We start from the raw sequence: 19,327 nt of genomic DNA, 5'->3' as shown, positions 1-19,327 counted from the left end.
ACAGATACATAATAGAGAGAGAGAGTACAGATACAGACACAGAGTACAGATATACACACAAAGTAGAGGCCCACAGAGTACAGATACATAATAGAGAGAGAGAGTACAGATACAGACAAACAAATAGAGACACAGAGCACAGATATAGATGCAGAGTACAGAGACACAGTGTACAGATGCAGACAGTGCACAGCGACACAGTCCTGAGAAATGTTTATAGTTAAATTTATATCACTGTAGAAAGCACTGATGCTTGATGCAGTGTGTAGCGACACACTCGTGAAATACGAACGCTGCATTATCAAGTCAGCCATCTCCTCCCTCGTCTGGCTGTTGAGAAATCAGAGAACACGGAGTGAAGCTCTTTCAGCATCTTTATTGAATGAGACACGTTCCACCACAGCAAGAGGCTACACAGCACTGCTGCCCAGAATACACAACAAAAAAATCTCAATCAAGCTTTCAAGCAACCCGAGTGACAATAATAAAAAACAACCGCAACACAGCAACAGTGATCATTTCAAGACGTTCAGTGAGCTGTAAAAAGCAGTGTCGACGGATATTGACTAATTCCACCTGCTGGACTGCTTTGGGAGCTACAGTTTAACAGGCATCTGGGGAGACAAGTGGGAATTTAGAGGGAGCGCATGTAGGGTTGAAATCAGGGAACACTTCTTTACACAAAGAGTGGTGGGAGCTGATAACAGGAGGCCCAGACATGCTGCTGAAACTGATATCCTGGGATGCTTCAAGAAGTGGCCAGAAGAGGTCCTCTGATCAATTAGCTGCTGCAACCCATCATACCAGATGGACTGAATGCCTTCCTGCTGTTTATGAGCGTCCTTCAAGGGGAACTGCGACGCTACTTTCGTATTTCGAGGTTAGAAAGGATCAGCATCGATGAGCGCATTTCAAACCACAACAGTAAAATGTGCACAGTAACTTGTAAAACCTCCAATTAACATCACAAAATAGACGGAATTTCCAGGTACGCGCAGCGCCATGTAATGTGATTCAGAACGAGACAACAAAACTTCTATGACATTGCAAACAAGCAGGCTTGTGAGTCCAGCTCTTTTAATCTGAACGAAATATTGCTCTCGACTTCGTGACAGTCTTGCCTTCAAATACTTGTTAACTCTGTGTCCAGATCACGTCGGAACATTTCTGCGGGGGGGTGTCTGCTGCACAGCCTGTATTCATGCGCTTGTATATCGCAGTACATTAGTCACTAGTGAGCAGGAAGGGCAGCTTCACATCACAATTCTCGTGAACGCTCTCTCGCTCTCTCCTGTGGTGCGACCAGGGGTTTGCGACAACATAGAATACTTTCACAGAGTTCATGATGTTGTGCTTGACTCGGAATTGGTCATTTTTTCTCCTGTACCGTCAGTGAATTTATTTTGCTCCCGAGATTTAATAACGGGTGTGAGAAACTGGGACTGCAGCTCCCCTTCAGGTTCTTAACTACTGGGGCAACAGCAGGAGCACACACCCCTTCGTGTGTCATGGAGCAAAGGGCTACAGCGCGGCCTACAACAACACAGCTAACTACCGCTGCAAAGCTGGAGGAGCAGTGCGATTCTAACCTGCCCAGCAGTCAGGGACCTCCCTGGGCAGGAATTTGATTTCGGTTGGTGCCCCTCTCTCTTGTTCTTTAAGCATTACAGCGCCCCCCGGGGGGGACACTAGCATGCCAGCAGACAGAATCAGCTAGCGAGCAGGACCGTGGGGAGGAGGAGGAGGAGGAGGGTGTTGTTGGCAAACCGCAGAGCAGGGGCAGAGGCAGACGGCACGGGGACAGCAGGCGGCACGGCGGGCATTTCTGCTCGCGGCGTCGCAGCAGTCCCTCTGCCCGCCTGCCTTGTGCCGGCAGCGCAGGACCCAGGCGACAGCTACAGCGGGGGCGGCCCAGGAAATGGGTCTGCCCTGCAGCTCCAGGATCTGGACGCAGAGAAGCCTCTTGGGTCCTGATGTGCGCTGGTCGCGTAGGACGCCAGGCCCGGCAGGACGCCAGCCCCGGCAGGACGCCAGGTCAGGACAGGGGCTTCTCGCAGACGTACTGCCTGACCATTGAGCAGGGAAGATCGTTCCATTTGGCCAGAGTTGTAAGAAGCTCAACACAGTTTTCTTGACCACCACTGTTATTTGGTTCACCAGCATGCCAAAATCTGCGGAGAGGGAAGTCTGTTATCAGAATGAGCATCAGCAGCTCTGTGCATCTGTGAAAAGAGTGGAAAACAGTCAGAAAGTCTGTCACATGTGGCAGTGTGTCAAGCTGTCACAGTGTTGAGGTGTCTGGTAGTCAGTAGAGTCAGTGTGTCAAGCTGTCACTTTGTCGAGGTGTCTGGTAGTCAGTAGAGTCAGTGTGTCAAGCTGTCACTGTGTGGAGGTGTCTGGTAGTCAGTAGAGTCAGTGTGTCGAGCTGTCACTGTGTTGAGGTGTCTGGTAGTCAGTAGAGTCAGTGTGTCGAGCTGTCACTGTGTTGAGGCGTCTGTAGTCAGTAGAGTCAGTGTGTCGAGCTGTCACTGTGTTGAGGTGTCTGGTAGTCAGTAGAGTCAGTGTGTCGAGCTGTCACTGTGTTGAGGTGTCTGGTAGTCAGTAGAGTCAGCATGTTACTCAGTCAGTGTGTCAAGTAATGAGTGTGTTGGTGTGCCAGTCAGTGTGTCAAGATGTCGGGTATTTAGTGTGTTGGTGTGCCAGTCAGTGTCTCAAGGCGCCAGGTCAGTAGTCTTCTGGTCAGTGTGCAGTTCTCAGGGTGTGGCGGTCAGTCTTACGATACTGTGAGATTGGTACCGTCCACCCAGACCCACGTCCCCTCCTTGGCTGTGTCGTTCAGTCCAATCCACACTGTGTCCTTGCTGTTCCCGGACACAAAGCTCTGTTAAACACACAGAGAGAGACCTGTCACCCAGGGAAGTAACTGGCCCCACTGGTGTCTTGGAGTGCAGGACTGTACTGCTGAACTGCGGTGCTGTGCTGTGCCAGTCGGCAGTGCTGTACTGTGTTAGCATGCTAACACAGAAACTCCACCCTCCTGCACTGTGTAATACCGCATTGCTGTCCTGCCCCAGCCTGCGCTGTGCTGTTAGGAGTGTGCCGTACCTGCTCCCCCTCATCCTGCAGGATAACCAGGTGGGCTTGTCTGCTCCGGCAGTCCCTCTGGGCTTCTTCCCAGGTTTTCTTCTCCAAGGAGAAGTAGTAGCATGCGTGCAGCTTCCACAGCCTCCAGCCCTCCGGGCAGATCTTGGCCAACAGGGCGGAGCAGTTGAGGTCATGTCCTGGGTCCCCCCTGGCTTGCGGCGCCCCTGAGGGTCCGAGACGGGCCGCGTCAGGGGACGGGATTCACAGCGCCAGGTCTAGAACAGGGCCACCCAGCGCCGGGCCTGCTGGACCGGCGTGTCTGGGATTTCAAGGCACATGACGTCTGATTGAGCCCATAATGAGCTGATTTAGCTCTTAAAGGGCACAGTCGGAATGAAAACCTACAGACAGCCCTGGACATGCTGCTGGACAGTCCTGATGCCCTTCCATCAGGTCAGGATCTCCGTGTGAATGTGTCCCAGAGATCCCTGAGGCAGGGATGCCGGGATAGGAAAGCTCACCTGTTAGGAAGCCTTTAGCACACTCACCTTTATTGTCCAGGGTGAAACTTTCCAGGAAGCTGACCAGCAGGGTCAACAGGCTGTTCTTCAGGGCTGTGGGAGGAAGACAGACAGGAGCTGAGATAGGAGACCCTCATCCCTCGCTGTGTCCCCTGGGTGCGTTACAGGAACCTGGGACTAGAGGTTCCATGACGCCAGACCGGCCCGTGAGCCAGGAGGGTCGGAAGAGATCCCATTATCCGCAGCAGTGAGATTCCAGCCGCTCTCCCACGAGAAGCTGAAGAGAGAAGGCAGCTGTTGCTCTCGACACCACTGGGCTTAATCAGTCACTGAATTCAGTCTGGAGGATTCAGACCTTGTACGGCCACAAAGCATGCTTGTCCTTGTTCCTGAAAGACACCTGGAGAAGCGTGGCATCTCAGTCCATACTCACTGGTGTTGAAAGCATCTAGGCTCTGGGTTGTGTGATTCTGGATGTCTGTGATTTCCTTCAGCATGTTGGACACTGGAGACAGACGGGAAGGGAGAGTTAGTGTTGAACAGCAGCGCCACCTGCTGGAGATGTCAGGAACGGATGCCCCCAGCTGGCTTGTCCCAGAGCCTTACCGTTCTCCCCAGTCTTGTAGGACAGATCAGTGATGGCGCTGACATTCCTGCTGACTTGCTCCCTGTATCTGAGGACTGAAAGACAGCGTGCAGACAGAAACACATTCAGTTCAGTGTCTGGTGCTGCGTTGCACTGGCACACACACATTGGTACACGAACACACACACACACCATTCCAGTGTGCATACTAGTTTGTTTATGTGCCAGTGTATGTGTCAGTATGTGTGTGCTAGTGTGTGTATGTGCCAGTGTTTCAGTGTGCATACCAGTGCGTGTGTGACACTGTGCCAGTGTGTGTACCAGTGTGTGTGTATGCCAGTATGCATACCAGTGTGTGTGTGTGCCATTGTGGCAGAGTGTGTGTCAGTCCGTGTGTCAGTCCGTGTGTCAGTGTGTGTGCCAGTGTGTCAGTGTGTGTGTGTCAGTGTGTGTGCCAGTGTTCCTGTGTGTGTGTGTGCCACTGTGTCTGTGTGTGTGCCAGTGTGCCAGTCCGTGTGTCAGTGTGTGTGCCAGTGTGTTGGTGTGTGTCAGTGTGTGTGCCAGTGTTCCTGTGTGTGTGTGTGCCACTGTGTCTGTGTGTGTGCCAGTGTGCCAGTCCGTGTGTCAGTGTGTGTGCCAGTGTGTTGGTGCGTGTCAGTGTGTGTGCCAGTGTTCCTGTGTGTGTGTGTGCCAGTGTACCAGTGTGTGTGTGCCAGTGTGTCAGTGTGTGTGCCAGTGTGCTAGCCCAGGTCTTACTCTTCTTCTCCAGTAGTTTGGCCTTGTCCTGCAGGCGGCTGTTCTCCTGCTGCAGCCTGGACACTGTGGGGATGGAGGACAGAGCGTTTAGGCTCTTCAGCTCACAGGGCTCGCTTCCCTCTGTCCCCTCCTAGAGAAACCACTGCCAGCACTCCAGCTGGCAGGACAGAAGAGCTCTAGGTGCAGGAAATAGGGTCTGAATATGGCAGCAGTCCAGTCGTTATACAGCTGTGTCCAGATGTTCAGTCCAGTCTTTATACAGACATGGCCAGATGTTCAGACCAGTCTTTATACAGCTGTGGCCAGATGTTCAGGACCACCTCCAAGCATCATTCACCATGCTTGGAGGGTGGGGGGTGAAGCAAAGGCTTCTGGGTAGAGCTGTACTGCGCAGAGATGCGCTCGTTCTTGACTGAGTCCAATGTCAGGGGTCTCCAGTCCCGCTGTCTTATAGGTCACCCTGAATCAGCTGGTATTTGACGATTGGGAGCTCTAGAAAGGTATTGACCAACTAAGCATGTCAAGGGAACTGTGGTACTGGAAAACAGAAGGTTTATATCCCAGATTATACTGAAATTAGGTAATTAAACAAAGTCCCACCTTAAGCACTTTACAATTTTATTGAGTTAACGGTGACTCCTTACCCCTGCTACATGGGGCTTCCCCGATCGAGGATGCAGCCCTGGGGCGAGAATATACCGTATAGCGAGAATAGCTGAGTAGCCACAAGAACGGGAGGAACGCGCTTACTCTTGGTCGCGATGACGATCAGCAGGATGATTGACAGCAGGAACAGCAGGAGGAAGACGACTGTCAGCACCCAGCCACGCCTCCCCGTCTCGCTCTCCGCCGAGGAGCTCGAGGCCAGGCGGTCTGCGCGCGTGAGCCGGGGAGAGACGGAGAGAGGGCGGAATTCAGGCACGCGCGCACATTCTTGCAAGAAGGAACAACACACATGTCCACATATATCCAAATATAACATTCGGAAATAAAATACAACTAAACGGATGTTATAATATCTCTATACATATATTTCTGTTTACGCAGCACAAAGGATTCAAATTATTCTCTGTGTCAAGAGAGAAAAACACATCAGCGATTTTTCTGGGAAAATTCCAGTAGGGGTGTCGGCTTCAACAACATTGCTAAGCAGCTTGTTCCACACTCCCACCACCCTTTGTGTAAAGAAGCGCCTCCTGTTCTCAGTTGTAAATGCACTTCAACATAGTTTCCACTGATGTCCTACGACGTGCTTCTTCTCGCTGGACTGATGTCAGCAGAATTTGAACTACTTGAATACTCCGTTTAAGACTAAAAAAAAAAGTCCTCATTTGGAAGTCTCAAATGTTTTGCGCAGCGGGTAATACATGGGTGCATGAATTAAACGCACAAACAAATAATTGCACTGGCGGGAATGGCCGAAAGGATCAGCGGCCGTGTTAAATAAAACGTCAGCAGAGCGAAGAAAATTATTTTTCGAGCAAAGGTGGGAGGAGAGGGGGGGCGATCTACCACCCGATCTGTTAAAAAAACGCCTCTGCTGCTGGATTTGTGATGAAGTATTTGTGGCTGTTTCGGTGTCTTTTACATTTTAAGAGGCGCGGCCTCAGTCCAGCGGGGATCGGGGGTGAGGTCGGGGGGTGTCTGTGACCCCGAACTGGGTGCTTCTCCCGCTCAGCCCGAACCCCGCACCACCCCGGTCTCCGGCCTCTGGGGTGACCGGCCAGTAGATAATGTGGTCGATGGGGGTTCAGTCACCTAAGCGACGCGGGGCTCCGAAATCCTCCAGTTTGTCACCACACCAGCCGGCGTGTTTACAATCAGCCCACTGGAGACGCGTCGCCAGTGTGAGGGAGGTCGGGGCGACAGATCTGCTGTTTTTTGTTGTTGTTCCTGTATAAATATATTTTGCATTTCCTGCAGAAATTAGCAGGGCAATAATTTACACAAACACGAGGGAAATAAACAATAATAACAATTATTATTATTATTATTATTATTATTATTATTATTATTATTATTATTATTATTGTTGTTGTTGTTGTTGTTGTTAGACGAGTTGTGCTTGAATGTGAACTCGGGCCGCGGCGGTTTATTTACTGCTGAGCAAACGGTATTGAAAAAAGATTTTTGTTTTCGCTAAACAAGACCTTACTGGTCCGAGAAAGGTAATTGTGGATAAAACCGTTCTGGGGAAGACTTTCGGAGATACGGCATCGCCTGAATAGGTCTAAAGCGAAAACGGTTTTTATTGCTGTCAAGAAACGTGTTTTTCACGGACTCGATTTTGCGTGTGGAGAGCAACCAAGCTCTTTTTTTACAGAGAATGCTCGGCTGTTTTAATTAAAATTCGTGTTTAGTTTTTTTTTAATTTTACTTCGGATTGTGAGGGGGAAAGACGCCCTGTACAATCCCGCCTGTTTCAAATCGCTTGTTAGACATGGTAGATACTGAACCAGTTTAATAATGAAAATAGCAAAAAAGCAGTCAATCGATAGAATAAATACAATAACTAAATAGTGACCCAATCGCATAATTAAATAAAAAAATAATCAATTGATTAAGGAATTAATTAGTCGACTCAATAGTGCAAGTCAATTAGTGAATAATCAAGTGAATAAACACTCTAGATCATTAGACAATTAATAAAAAGTAAAATCCCAAATAATTAAATAATGAAATCAACGAACAATCAATCGATCTGATATTTAAGTAAATAATCAAATCCGTCATTAAATAACGAAAAACAGTTAATTGATTAGATAAACAATCAAGTGAAATAGGAGATCGAATTAGTAAATAATAACGCAGTATTATTTAAAGAATAAAGCAGTAAATAGTTAATTGATCACAGGATTAAATAAACAATCAACTAACCACTGAATCGATCAGAGTATTAAATACCTAGTCATTCAGACTGTAAAATAAACAGTCAAGCTATTAGATAATTAAAGGATCACCCCGATAATAAATAACTAAAGACGATAATCAAATAAATAACGGAACAACTAACATAATAAAAGTCTAGGAGCATATAATTAAATAGCTGCGCAATAGAATTAAATACATCATTAGATATTTAAATAACCATCCAAACAAAAGGTCGATAAGATAAATAAGTTGATGTTCTAATTAGCCATCAAATAACTAAAAAACAAACAGAAATTGGATTGATCATTCAGTCAAACAGTAAAATAAACAAATAGCCAATCGAATAAGTAAATAATGAAATAACTGCTCAATCAAATTAGTAGATCAATAATCGATCGCTCCGAGAATTAAATAATTAAGTAATTCAGCAATCGGCTGAATAAAATCGAAGAGCTGGGCAGGCCGTCGCTGTACCTGATACCCATATCTTGCTCCTTCTCGGTTTCCTGGCTCGGTCCTCCCTGACGTCGCCCGTGTTCGGGTTGCGAACGACGTAGAAGTTCTCTCTCGCCATCCCGCCGGAGCAGCGCCCGAGTTCAAGCACACCGACCCGGCCAGCGGCTGTAGGAGACGCGGGGGTGAAACGAGGCTTTTGTCTGGGGTCCAGACGTTCAAGGAATTCGGCGGTTTTTCGAGTTCAGCTCTCCGGCTGTCCGCGGAATTTCCGCCTTTGAAACGATTTTGATTAAAAACCTGCAAACGATCCGAGCTGCTGGGCGTGACGTCACTCGCACCCCTCCACCCGGTACCCCACAGGGTGCGCGAGCGGCGGGGCGGGCAGATGTCGGAGATGACTGTATCGCACACTCGAGTATCGCGTCTCTCTATCGCCCAGCTCTTTTCATCCTGAACCTGATAAAAATGAAGCCAAAGAAACCGCCACACAGGTGTGCTTGTGGAAGATAGCGTGCGGTCGGCGGCAGAGCCCTGATGAAATTCAGGAGGAAATCTGACAGGATGTTTTCGCGGTTTGTCAGCATCGGGCATCGACCTCACCCTGGTTTCTCCATGATTCATACGGTGTTTATATATAATAGCTTTACTATGCTTTTACCACAACCTCTGGGCTTTACTGCACTGGACTGTGCTTTTAGCCTGATCTCTGTGGGCTTTACTGCACTGGACTGTGCTTTTACCCTGATCTCTGTGGGCTTTACTGCACAGGACTGTGCTTTTACCCTGATCTCTGTGGGCTTTACTGCACAGGACTGTGCTTTTAGCCTGATCTCTGTGGGCTTTACTGCACAGGACTGTGCTTTTAGCCTGATCTCTCCGGGCTTTACTGCACTGGACTGTGCTTTTAGCCTGATCTCTGTGGGGTTTACTGCACTGGACTGTGCTTTTAGCCTGATCTCTGTGGGGTTTACTGCACAGGACTGTGCTTTTACCCTGATCTCTGTGGGGTTTACTGCACTAGGCTGTGCCTTTACCCTGATCTCTCTGGGCTTTCCTGAATATAGGAATGGCTTCAAACGAGAGGAGCCATGTGGCCCATCTGCCTTGTTCGGTAGCAGATAGATCCCAGGATCTCATGCAGCTGTTTCTCGTAAGAATCAAACTCTTTACTGTAGCTTACTGTGCTTTAACCTCAGGATACCACAGTTTCACCATCTGAGACGCTCCCGGTGTGAGTTAGTGTGCTCTGTTGCAAGACTCAGAAAACAAGACAGTAATAACATGCACCACGCGCGCTGCTTTTGTGCTGTTCTTTTATTGCTTCAGAAGTGCGAAAGCCAGCGACCGAACGAAAACAACCGCAGAGGTTCAGTCTGACACGTACCGCAGAGAGGTACAGACCACCCCCCCCCACTCTTCCGGGCTGGGCTGCCGGCCACGCCGCGCGCGGGGGCTCGCTCCCAGCGGCCTCGGCCCCGCAGTCAGCACCTGCACAGCTGGCGGACGGTTCTCAGTGAGGCCCAGGCCTCCTGTGTCTGTGTGTCTCTCATACCTTACATTTATACAGCGCCTTTCATCCTACAGGCCCAAAGCACTATCTCCCCCCCTCCCACACCCTCAAAGACAAAGACATGCTTAGAGTTTTCTAATCGCTAAGGGTTGGCTCTGCGCCGGCGTCACAGGAGCCTCCTCTCGCAGATGAAGGCCAGGCGATCCTCACAGGACAGGGCGTTCCACCTGGACGAGCCGGGGACGAAGTGCACGCAGTCCTCCCGCCCCTGGTAGTCATCGGGCTGGCCCGTGTTCCATAGCCTGCGGGACAGGGACAGGGACAGGGACAGGGACAGCCCAGGGCCCCGGCCCACACACGGTCAGACACACGGGAGGCTTGAGGAGCACGCGGGGACAGGGACAGGGACAGGGACAGGGACAGGGACAGGCCAGGGCCCCGGCCCACACACAGTCAGACACACGGGAGGCTTGAGGAGCACGCGGGGGCGGGGACAGGGACAGGGACAGGGACAGGGACAGGCCAGGGCCCCGGCCCACACACAGTCAGACACACGGGAGGCTTGAGGAGCACGCGGGGACAGGGACAGGGACAGGGACAGGGACAGGGACAGGGACAGGGACAGGCCAGGGCCCCGGCCCACACACAGTCAGACACACGGGAGGCCCGAGGAGCACGCGGGGACAGGGACAGGGACAGGGACAGGGACAGGGCCCCGGCCCACACACAGTCAGACACACGGGAGGCTTGAGGAGCACGCGGGGACAGGGACAGGGACAGGGACAGGGACAGGGACAGGGACAGGGACAGGCCAGGGCCCCGGCCCACACACAGTCAGACACACGGGAGGCCCGAGGAGCACGCGGGGACAGGGACAGGGACAGGGACAGGGACAGGGCCCCAGCCCACACACAGTCAGACACACGGGAGGCTTGAGGAGCACGCGGGGACAGGGACAGGGACAGGGACAGGGACAGGGACAGGGACAGGGACAGGGACAGGCCAGGGCCCCGGCCCACACACAGTCAGACACACGGGAGGCTCGAGGAGCACGCGGGGATAGGGACAGGGACAGGGACAGGGACAGGGACAGCCCAGGGCCCCGGCCCACACACGGTCAGACACACGGGAGGCTTGAGGAGCACGCGGGGACAGGGACAGGGACAGGGACAGGGACAGGGACAGGGACAGGGACAGGCCAGGGCCCCGGCCCACACACGGTCAGACACACGGGAGGCTTGAGGAGCACGCGGGGACAGGGACAGGGACAGGGACAGGGACAGGCCAGGGCCCCGGCCCACACACAGTCAGACACACGGGAGGCTTGAGGAGCACGCGGGGACAGGGACAGGGACAGGGACAGGGACAGGGACAGGCCAGGGCCCCGGCCCACACACAGTCAGACACACGGGAGGCCCGAGGAGCACGCGGGGACAGGGACAGGGACAGGGACAGGGACAGGGCCCCGGCCCATACACAGTCAGACACACGGGAGGCTCGAGGAGCACACAGGGACAGGGACAGGGACAGGGACAGGGACAGGCCAGGGCCCTGGCCCACACACAGTCAGACACACGGGAGGCTTGAGGAGCACGCGGGGACAGGGACAGGGACAGGGACAGGGACAGGGCCCCGGCCCACACACAGTCAGACACACGGGGGGCCCGAGGAGCACGCGGGGGCGGGGCAGGGGGCGGGGCAGGGGGCGGGGCGATGTGTGAAAGCTGTACTGACAGCAGTGGCAGCTGCATCAGCAGCAGTGACAGTATCAGTGCAACCAGCAGGCCTCACAGCGACAGTGTCGGCAACAGCAGTGTCAGTAATACACGGATTAGCAGGATTAGCAGGAACAAGATCAGCACTAACAGTAGCAGAAGCAGCAGTGTCAGAAGCAGCAGGGTTAGGAGTAGCAGTGGCTGTATTAGCAGTCACTGGCTCAGCAGTGGCAGGATTGGCAGTAGCAGTAACAGGATTAGCAGTAACAGGTTTAACAACAGTAACAGTAACAGCAGTAGCAGAATCAGCAGCAACTGTAGTAAGAGGATTAGCAGTGACAGTGTCAGCAGTAACAGGATTAGCAGTGACAGTGTCCGTATTAGCAGGATTAGCTGTATCTGAAGGATTAATAGTAACAGGATCAATATTAGATGGATAAGCTGTATCAGAACGATTAATAGTAACAGGATCAATATTAGCAGGATCAGCAGTCTCAGTATTAGCAGAATTAGCAGTCTCAGTATAAACAGGATTAGCAGTAGTATGATTGTTTGTCTGAGCTCGGCTTCACTAATGAGTCACAACGCCCCCAGTTTCGAGTGGACGAGTGTGCCCGCGCTGTGCAAGTCCCGTTACTGTGCCGAGGCTGGTTCTGTGGATGGCGAGGGTACAGTACCCGTGTGGGTACGGTACCGGAGGAACGGCATTACCCTCGAGTCACGTTGAGGTCCAACACAGTTCCGTCAACCCACTTCATCTGGCCCTCCTGCTCGGTGTCGCTCAGCCCGATCCAGCGCTGGAGATGGGGGGAGAGCGTGGCTGCGAATTCCTGAGCACAGAGGAGCTGGGGGTCACCGGGGGTCACCGGGGGTCAGCGGGGGTCTGAGATCTGCAGGCACACCTCTTCATCCCTCCCGCACGGCCTGCCTGATTGTCTTCCGTTCCCTCTCTCCTTAACAATCTCCTCCTTCCTCTCCCTCCATCCCTCCTTGTCCTTCCCCCTCTCTCCTCTCTCTCTCTCTGTCTCCCTGCCCCCCAGCCTCACCTGCTCTGCGGGGCTGTTGATGACGAGCAGCCTGGCGTTCAGAGACAGACAGGCCTCCCGCGCCTCCTCCCAGGTCCCCGTCTCCGTGGAGACCAGGTAGCAGTGCCTTCTGAACCTCGACCAGTTCGCAGGGCAGAGGGAGCAGCTGTACCCTGCCAGACACAGAAGACGAGTCAACAGTCCGGGACAAGGGGCACAGCACCGCTGTCTCCCCGTTCGCTGGCCTGATGCAGAATGTGGAGACACACGCTGCACGATCAGGGCCAGACAGCCATAGCAAGGGCAAGACTGCCCTTCCTGTCCATTCCACCCCAGAACTCAGATACAGCCAGCCCATTAACTGCTCTATTGCCCCTCTTGACTATTAGTCAGTTAAGAAGCCAGCTGTAGTACATTTCTGAAATGTAGCAGATTGGGGCGGCTGCAGGTTGTCTACGTCTGAGCTAGTGTATTTCTGGTTTTGCATGAATCTTTCAGGAGTCTAGTCTCTTTAGGTCTCAGAGCCTCTTCAAGGCAGTATAGGGCCAGGAGACCTCTGAGGAAAACCAGGCTGCTGCTGTAAGTGGTGCAGGTGGACCAGTAGGTGGTGCTCTCCCCACTGGCCCAGAGTTTCCAATCCAGAGCCCCAGCAGGGAGAGTGGAGACACTGTGCTGAAGGAGGTGCCTACTGATGCACATTAATGACCGCATGGCACTGGCCTGGCAGAGCAGGGCTGTACCTGACACTTTCTCCCCGGGTCGACTCAACTTGGGCAGCTGAGCAGATGGATCAGGGCGAGCTGGCCTGGCCGGGGGAATGAACTGGGTCGCCTCTCACACGCAAAATCATTTTGGATATTTCTGATCACAAGAAATGTCTACAACTGACAGAGGGCCTGTGAGAGAGAAGCCATGTTTGCTCTTCTGGGAAACAGAAGGAGTGACTGAGGCGAAATGGCTACTTTCTACGGCAGCCTCTCAGGGACATCTCAGCTCCACAGTCCAGTCAGGAATGTAGACTCCCTCAGAGGGCCTTTTAGCTCATCTAGCTTATCTACCATGCTGGTAGTTGATTGATCTGAGGATCATATCCAGCCAGCAAGGAAAGTTTCTTCAGCAAGGAAAGTTCTGATTACTACCATGTGTGTTGAAAGGGACAGGAGTCCACAGCACACTAACCTGGCCTGCTGTCCACAGGTGTGTTACCAGTTTCTCTAGGAGTCATCTGGCAAAACTGGCCCAGGACAGAAGAGTTCAGGAGGGCTGGAATACCTGCAGCACAGGTAAGAAACACTGTGAGTTTGATCACACAGCAGGGCTACAGGACAGGGGTACAGATGAGAAACACTGTGATCACAGCAGGGCTACAGGACAGGTGTACAGGTGAGAAACACTGTGATCACAGCAGGACTACAGGACAGGGGTACAGGTGAGAAACACTGTGATCACAGCAGAACTACAGGACAGGGGTACAGGTAAGAAACACTGTGATCACAGCAGAACTACAGGACAGGGGTACAGGTGAGAAACACTGTGATCACAGCAGGGCTACAGGACAGGTGAGAAACACTGTGATCACAGCAGGGCTACAGGACAGGTGAGAAACACTGTGATCACAGCAGGGCTACAGGACAGGTGAGAAACACTGATCACAGCAGGGCTACAGGACAGGTGTACAGGTGAGAAACACTGTGATCAAAGCAGGGCTACAGGACAGGTGTACAGGTGAGAAACACTGTGATCAAAGCAGGGCTACAGGACAGGTGTACAGGTGAGAAACACTGTGATCACAGCAGGACTACAGGACAGGTGAGAAACACTGTGATCACAGCAGGGCTACAGGACAGGTGAGAAACACTGTGATCACAGCAGAACTACAGGACAGGTGTACAGATGAGAAACACTGTGATCACAGCAGGGCTACAGGACAGGTGTACAGGTGAGAAACACTGTGATCACAGCAGGACTACAGGACAGGTGAGAAACACTGTGATCACAGCAGGGCTACAGGACAGGTGTACAGGTGAGAAACACTGTGATCACAGCAGGGCTACAGGACAGGTGAGAAACACTGATCACAGCAGGGCTACAGGACAGGTGTACAGGTGAGAAACACTGTGATCAAAGCAGGGCTACAGGACAGGTGTACAGGTGAGAAACACTGTGATCAAAGCAGGGCTACAGGACAGATGTACAGGTGAGAAACACTGTGATCAAAGCAGGGCTACAGGACAGGTGAGAAACACTGATCACAGCAGGGCTACAGGACAGGAGTACAGGTGAGAAACACTGTGATCAAAGCAGGGCTACAGGACAGGTGTACAGGTGAGAAACACTGTGATCAAAGCAGGGCTACAGGACAGATGTACAGGTGAGAAACACTGTGATCAAAGCAGGGCTACAGGACAGGTGAGAAACACTGATCACAGCAGGGCTACAGGACAGGAGTACAGGTGAGAAACACTGTGATCGCAGCAGGGCTACAGGACAGGTGAGAAACACTGTGATCGCAGCAGGTCTACAGGACAGGGGTACAGGAGACTATAATATCTCACAATTCCTGAATATAAGACAACACAACTGATGTGGGCACAGCAATACCTCAAACTATAATTAAAATTGTTTTAACCTGCTCCAATAAATACAAATTTCACACCCATTTAACAATCAGCGGCTCTCCCTCATTAACCCGAAGACTCATTAAAGAGTGCGCTCTTCCGGAGAGACTTACTGGATTGCCTCAGGACATCCGAAACATTGCGGATCTTCTGGAGAGAAGCTGAGATAAAGAAAGGAAGTTATTTGGAAGGGAATTAAATACATTTTAGAAAAAACCCCAGGAGGTGACTACTTTTAAAGACACTGTTTGAACTAATGTTTACCTTTATAACCTCAAATTCCGATTGACAAAATTCAGTTGAGAACTTTCATTATGTTTAATTGATACAATTAATCAATTAAGAACCGGGTGGCAATTGGGACACAGTGGACTGGGGGGAAAGGTCACTGCGGCAGGGCTGCACCCCGTGTCCGCTCAGAGTGTCCTCTCAGGAGAGGGGGGGCTGCTGGCGGGAGACCCCAGTGTCCGAGGATGGACAGAGCCCACAGGAGGTCCTTCCAGGAGCAGCTGGATGAGATCTGGGCATCAGAGAGAGGCTGAACGCGGTGACCTGCCTGACCTGGTTGTGACCAGGATTCCCTGTGTCGTCAGCAGGTACGCCTGCATCCCTACAACCTTCGCTCCCTCAGCAGGCCAGCAGGGCGACAGTGAAGGACAGCACCGGGCCTTCCGGGACCCTGCTCTACTCCAGCGCCAGGACTGGCGCCCCCCTAGACAGGCTGGCTTGCAAGACGGGCCTGAGCCTCACCAGTGTGCAGCCTTGTATCCCAGTCCTCCTGTAAGTCACTGATGGTCCTCTGTGCCATTTGGAATGAGGAATCCACTGGGAAACACAGGCAGGGGTGAGACAGAGTACGCACACACAGACACATGCACACACAGAGACATGCATACACAGAGACAGACACACGCAGACACATGCACACACAGAGATAGACACACACAGAGACACACACATGCAGACACATGCACACACAGAGATAGACACACACAGACACATGCACACAGAGACTGTCACACAGAGATAGACACATGCAGACACAGAGATTGACACACAGATACACACAGATGCACATACAGACACAGACAAACACAAGCACACACATGGATACACACATAGATACACACAGCCACGTGGAAACAGATGCACAAATGATGGCAGCTCCTACCTTGCAATTTCAATGCAGTCAGATCCCCACTCACAGCTAGCTGCTGGGCCGCCATACCTGAAACTGAGGTCAACCCATCACCCCATCAGTTAGAGCACCAATCAGTCATCAGCCTGTACTGAACAGGTGAAATGAGCAGCAAAACGGAAGTCATTGTGCTTTCTGTAATTTGGCACGACATCATTTCTATTTCCAAGTTTTTTTTCTCTTGCTCATATTAAGTTTTTCGGCACACTTGGTTCCCCATGGCCTGTTCTACACCTAATGAGTGTGCAAGACTGAGCTTCAGTGCTCTTCACTAGTGCACAGTCGCCACTCACCACAGCACAGCCCGGCGAGCAGCAGGCACACATCCACACATAGCAGGACCAGCAGGCACCAGGGCAGGCAGCGCGCCGGACGCCTCTGCGGGGGGGCGATGGGGTCCTCAGGAGGCCTGGCTGCTGCGTAGGGAGGGAAGAAGCAGCCAGCCGTGAGTGTGGCCCTCACAGAGGGGGAGTTTCAGATCAGTTTCCACTTAGTGTCCTGAATCATTCCTCCCAGCGCCTGGGAATTCTGTCCAGACGGAGCGCGCGCGGCTGGTCTGATGTCACGCTGACACCGTGCCTCATCACGGCATTGCAGAGAACGGCCACACGTGACATCATCGCCAGGCAGCGCGGAAGGAGGATGAAAGTCGTCATGCTTGTTTATTTCACCGGTACAAACTCAGGCTGAAAGTGTATTTTCTTGTCGGTGTTTCGTCTGCTGGAAGTACAATTTCAACCCCTGAAGTAACAGGGGAAGTGGGAAGGCGGCACCGTGATGACGTTGCTGATCAGTCATATGTCTGTGTGCTGGTGAGTCAGGGATGATGTCAGTCCTAAAGTAAATCACAAGCCCTTAGCATACAGTTTTGCGTGTGGGTTTCAGCTTGTTTGGCTCCCGGCGGGGTCCAGTACCTGCTGGGTTTGCTTGAGGAGGAATCCACTGTACTGTCTCAGTCTTCAGGTCTGCATACATCACTGGTGCATTAGGACTGCTGGACATCACTCTGTCTCTCTCTGAATCTGCCTCTAACACAGCCCTCAGACACACAGTTAGACTGAGTTAATACAGCCCTCAGACAAACAGTTAACCTGAGTTAACACAGCCCTCAGACACACTGGTCAAACTGAGTAAAACAGCCCTCAGACACACTGTTGAACTGAGTAAAACAGCCCTTAGACACACTGGTTAAACTGAGTAAAACAGCCCTTAGACACTGGTTAAACTGAGTAAAACAGCCCTCAGACACACTGTTGAACTGAGTAAAACAGCCCTCAGACACACTGTTGAACTGAGTAAAACAGCCCTCAGACACACTGGTTAAACTGAGTAAAACAGCCCTCAGACACACTGGTTAAACTGAGTAAAACAGCCCTCAGGCACACTGGTTAAACTGAGTAAAACAGCCCTCAGGCACACTGGTTAAACTGAGTTAATACACCCCTCAGACACACTGGTTAAACTGAGTAAAACAGCCCTCAGACACACTGGTTAAACTGAGTTAATACAGCCCTCAAACACACTGGTTAAGCTGCGTTGACACAGTGCACAAAGGCATAGTTAAACTGAGTTAACACAATTTAATAAAGTTAAATTAAATGAATACACCCCTCAGAATTAAACTGAATTAAGACAACACAGTTAGCACAGTGCACAAAGACACAGTTAAAATGAGTTAACATGGTGCACAAAGACACAGTTAAACTGATTTAATACATCCCTCATATACAGTTAAACTAAAGTTAATACAGCCCTCTGACACAGTGTTAAACTGAGTTAATACAGCCCTCTGACACAGTGTTAAACTGAGTTAATACAGCCCTCTGACACAGTGTTAAACTGAGTTAATACAGCCCTCTGACACAGTGTTAAACTGAGTTAACACGGTGTGCAGAGACACAGTTAAACTGAGTTAATACAGCCCTCTGACAGTGTTAAACTGAGTTAATACAGCCCTCTGACAGTGTTAAACTGAGTTAATACAGCCCTCTGACACAGTGTTAAACTGAGTTAACACGGTGTGCAGAGACAGTTAAACTGAGTTAACACAACCTTCAGACAGACAGGATAAGTTAACAAGCACACAGAGACTCGCGGTTTAACCAAGTTAACACACCTTTCAGCGATACAGCTATCATAATAATAATAATAATAATACCAGAGTCAACGTATCCGCTAGTCAAGAAAGCAGCTCTTGAATCGTTGTGGGAACTGTGTAGTCTCTGAGGTTTCAGAGAGAGACAGTGAGAGGGGGTGGGGAAGGTGGTAGAGAGAGAGAATTGAGAGAGTGCAGGGGGAGTGAGAGAGGGCAGTGAAAGAGTGCAGGGGGAGTGAGAGGACAGTGAGAGAGTGCAGGGGGAGTGAGAGAGAGAATGCTTTTATTTTTTGTTGTTTCATGTGAATTTTCGTATTTTATTTGCTTCGGCAACACTGATTGTACCCATCGGTCATGCTAATAAAGCACCTTGAATTGAATTGAATTGAGAATTGAGAGTGGAGGAGAGAGAGGTGGAACAGAGAAAGAGAGAGAGGGGGGGTCAACAGAGGGGGTAGAGAGAAAGAGAGAGAGGGGGTCAACAGAGGGGGTAGAGAGAAAGAGAGAGAGGGGGGTCAACAGAGGGGGTAGAGAGAGGGGAGGAAGGCGGAAGACCTTGTGTGCAGGGAAAAGCACCAAACACTAATCTCAGCACTCAATTAGGCTAATATTTAGAGACCTAAACCCAAATCAAAACCAACCAAATCACAACACAAGCCAAACAACACTACCTCACCCACTGGGACACACACAAACACCACACAAAGTGGACAACATTACCTACTGGGACACTTATACAAACACAACACCCACTGGACACAGGCAGACCTGGCTGCCCAGAGAGGACAGGCTCAGTGACCACAGCCTGGCCATAGAAACTGGGTGATTGACAGACAGGGCTGTAATGTGATTTGTTGTCAAGAGTATGTGATCTCTTGTCTCTTGACAGTGA

At 51.2% G+C, this 19,327-nt stretch overlaps 2 protein-coding genes across 4 annotated transcripts; both read right to left on the bottom strand.

Annotated features, from left to right (window-relative positions):
• Nucleotides 1–356: 356 nt before the first annotated feature.
• On the bottom strand, nucleotides 357–8,753 carry LOC102696254 (hepatic lectin-like). The gene is made up of 9 exons (XM_015349003.2): nucleotides 8,293–8,753; nucleotides 5,698–5,820; nucleotides 4,948–5,010; nucleotides 4,212–4,286; nucleotides 4,039–4,110; nucleotides 3,633–3,698; nucleotides 3,106–3,308; nucleotides 2,778–2,881; nucleotides 357–2,171 (listed from the first exon to the last, which is right to left on the bottom strand). Exons 1-9 carry the CDS (start codon nucleotides 8,390–8,392, stop codon nucleotides 2,036–2,038), a joined length of 942 nt encoding a protein of 313 aa, XP_015204489.2. The 5' UTR covers nucleotides 8,393–8,753; the 3' UTR covers nucleotides 357–2,035.
• An 823-nt stretch (nucleotides 8,754–9,576) lies between these two features.
• LOC102696053 (C-type lectin domain family 10 member A-like) lies at nucleotides 9,577–18,847 on the bottom strand. Of its 3 annotated transcripts, none has more exons than XM_069195873.1 (10): nucleotides 18,499–18,847; nucleotides 17,255–17,379; nucleotides 16,634–16,753; nucleotides 16,314–16,376; nucleotides 15,893–15,967; nucleotides 15,256–15,303; nucleotides 13,704–13,796; nucleotides 12,546–12,697; nucleotides 12,211–12,329; nucleotides 9,577–10,086 (listed from the first exon to the last, which is right to left on the bottom strand). In XM_069195873.1, the coding sequence occupies exons 2-10, from the start codon at nucleotides 17,340–17,342 to the stop codon at nucleotides 9,951–9,953; spliced, it is 894 nt and encodes a 297-aa protein (XP_069051974.1). In that variant the 5' UTR covers nucleotides 17,343–17,379; nucleotides 18,499–18,847; the 3' UTR covers nucleotides 9,577–9,950. The 3 variants fall into 3 exon arrangements, with proteins under 3 accessions (XP_069051974.1, XP_069051973.1, XP_069051972.1); XM_069195872.1 differs by having other exon boundaries at nucleotides 16,634–16,756; nucleotides 17,255–17,368; nucleotides 18,499–18,846; XM_069195871.1 differs by having other exon boundaries at nucleotides 16,634–16,756; nucleotides 18,499–18,845.
• Nucleotides 18,848–19,327: the final 480 nt, after the last annotated feature.

This window comes from Lepisosteus oculatus, chromosome 11, assembly GCF_040954835.1.
Source record: "Lepisosteus oculatus isolate fLepOcu1 chromosome 11, fLepOcu1.hap2, whole genome shotgun sequence".
NCBI classification, from domain to species: domain Eukaryota; kingdom Metazoa; phylum Chordata; class Actinopteri; order Semionotiformes; family Lepisosteidae; genus Lepisosteus; species Lepisosteus oculatus.
Note: the sequence above shows the minus strand (reverse complement) of the source record. Positions and strands in the feature narration are given on the sequence as shown.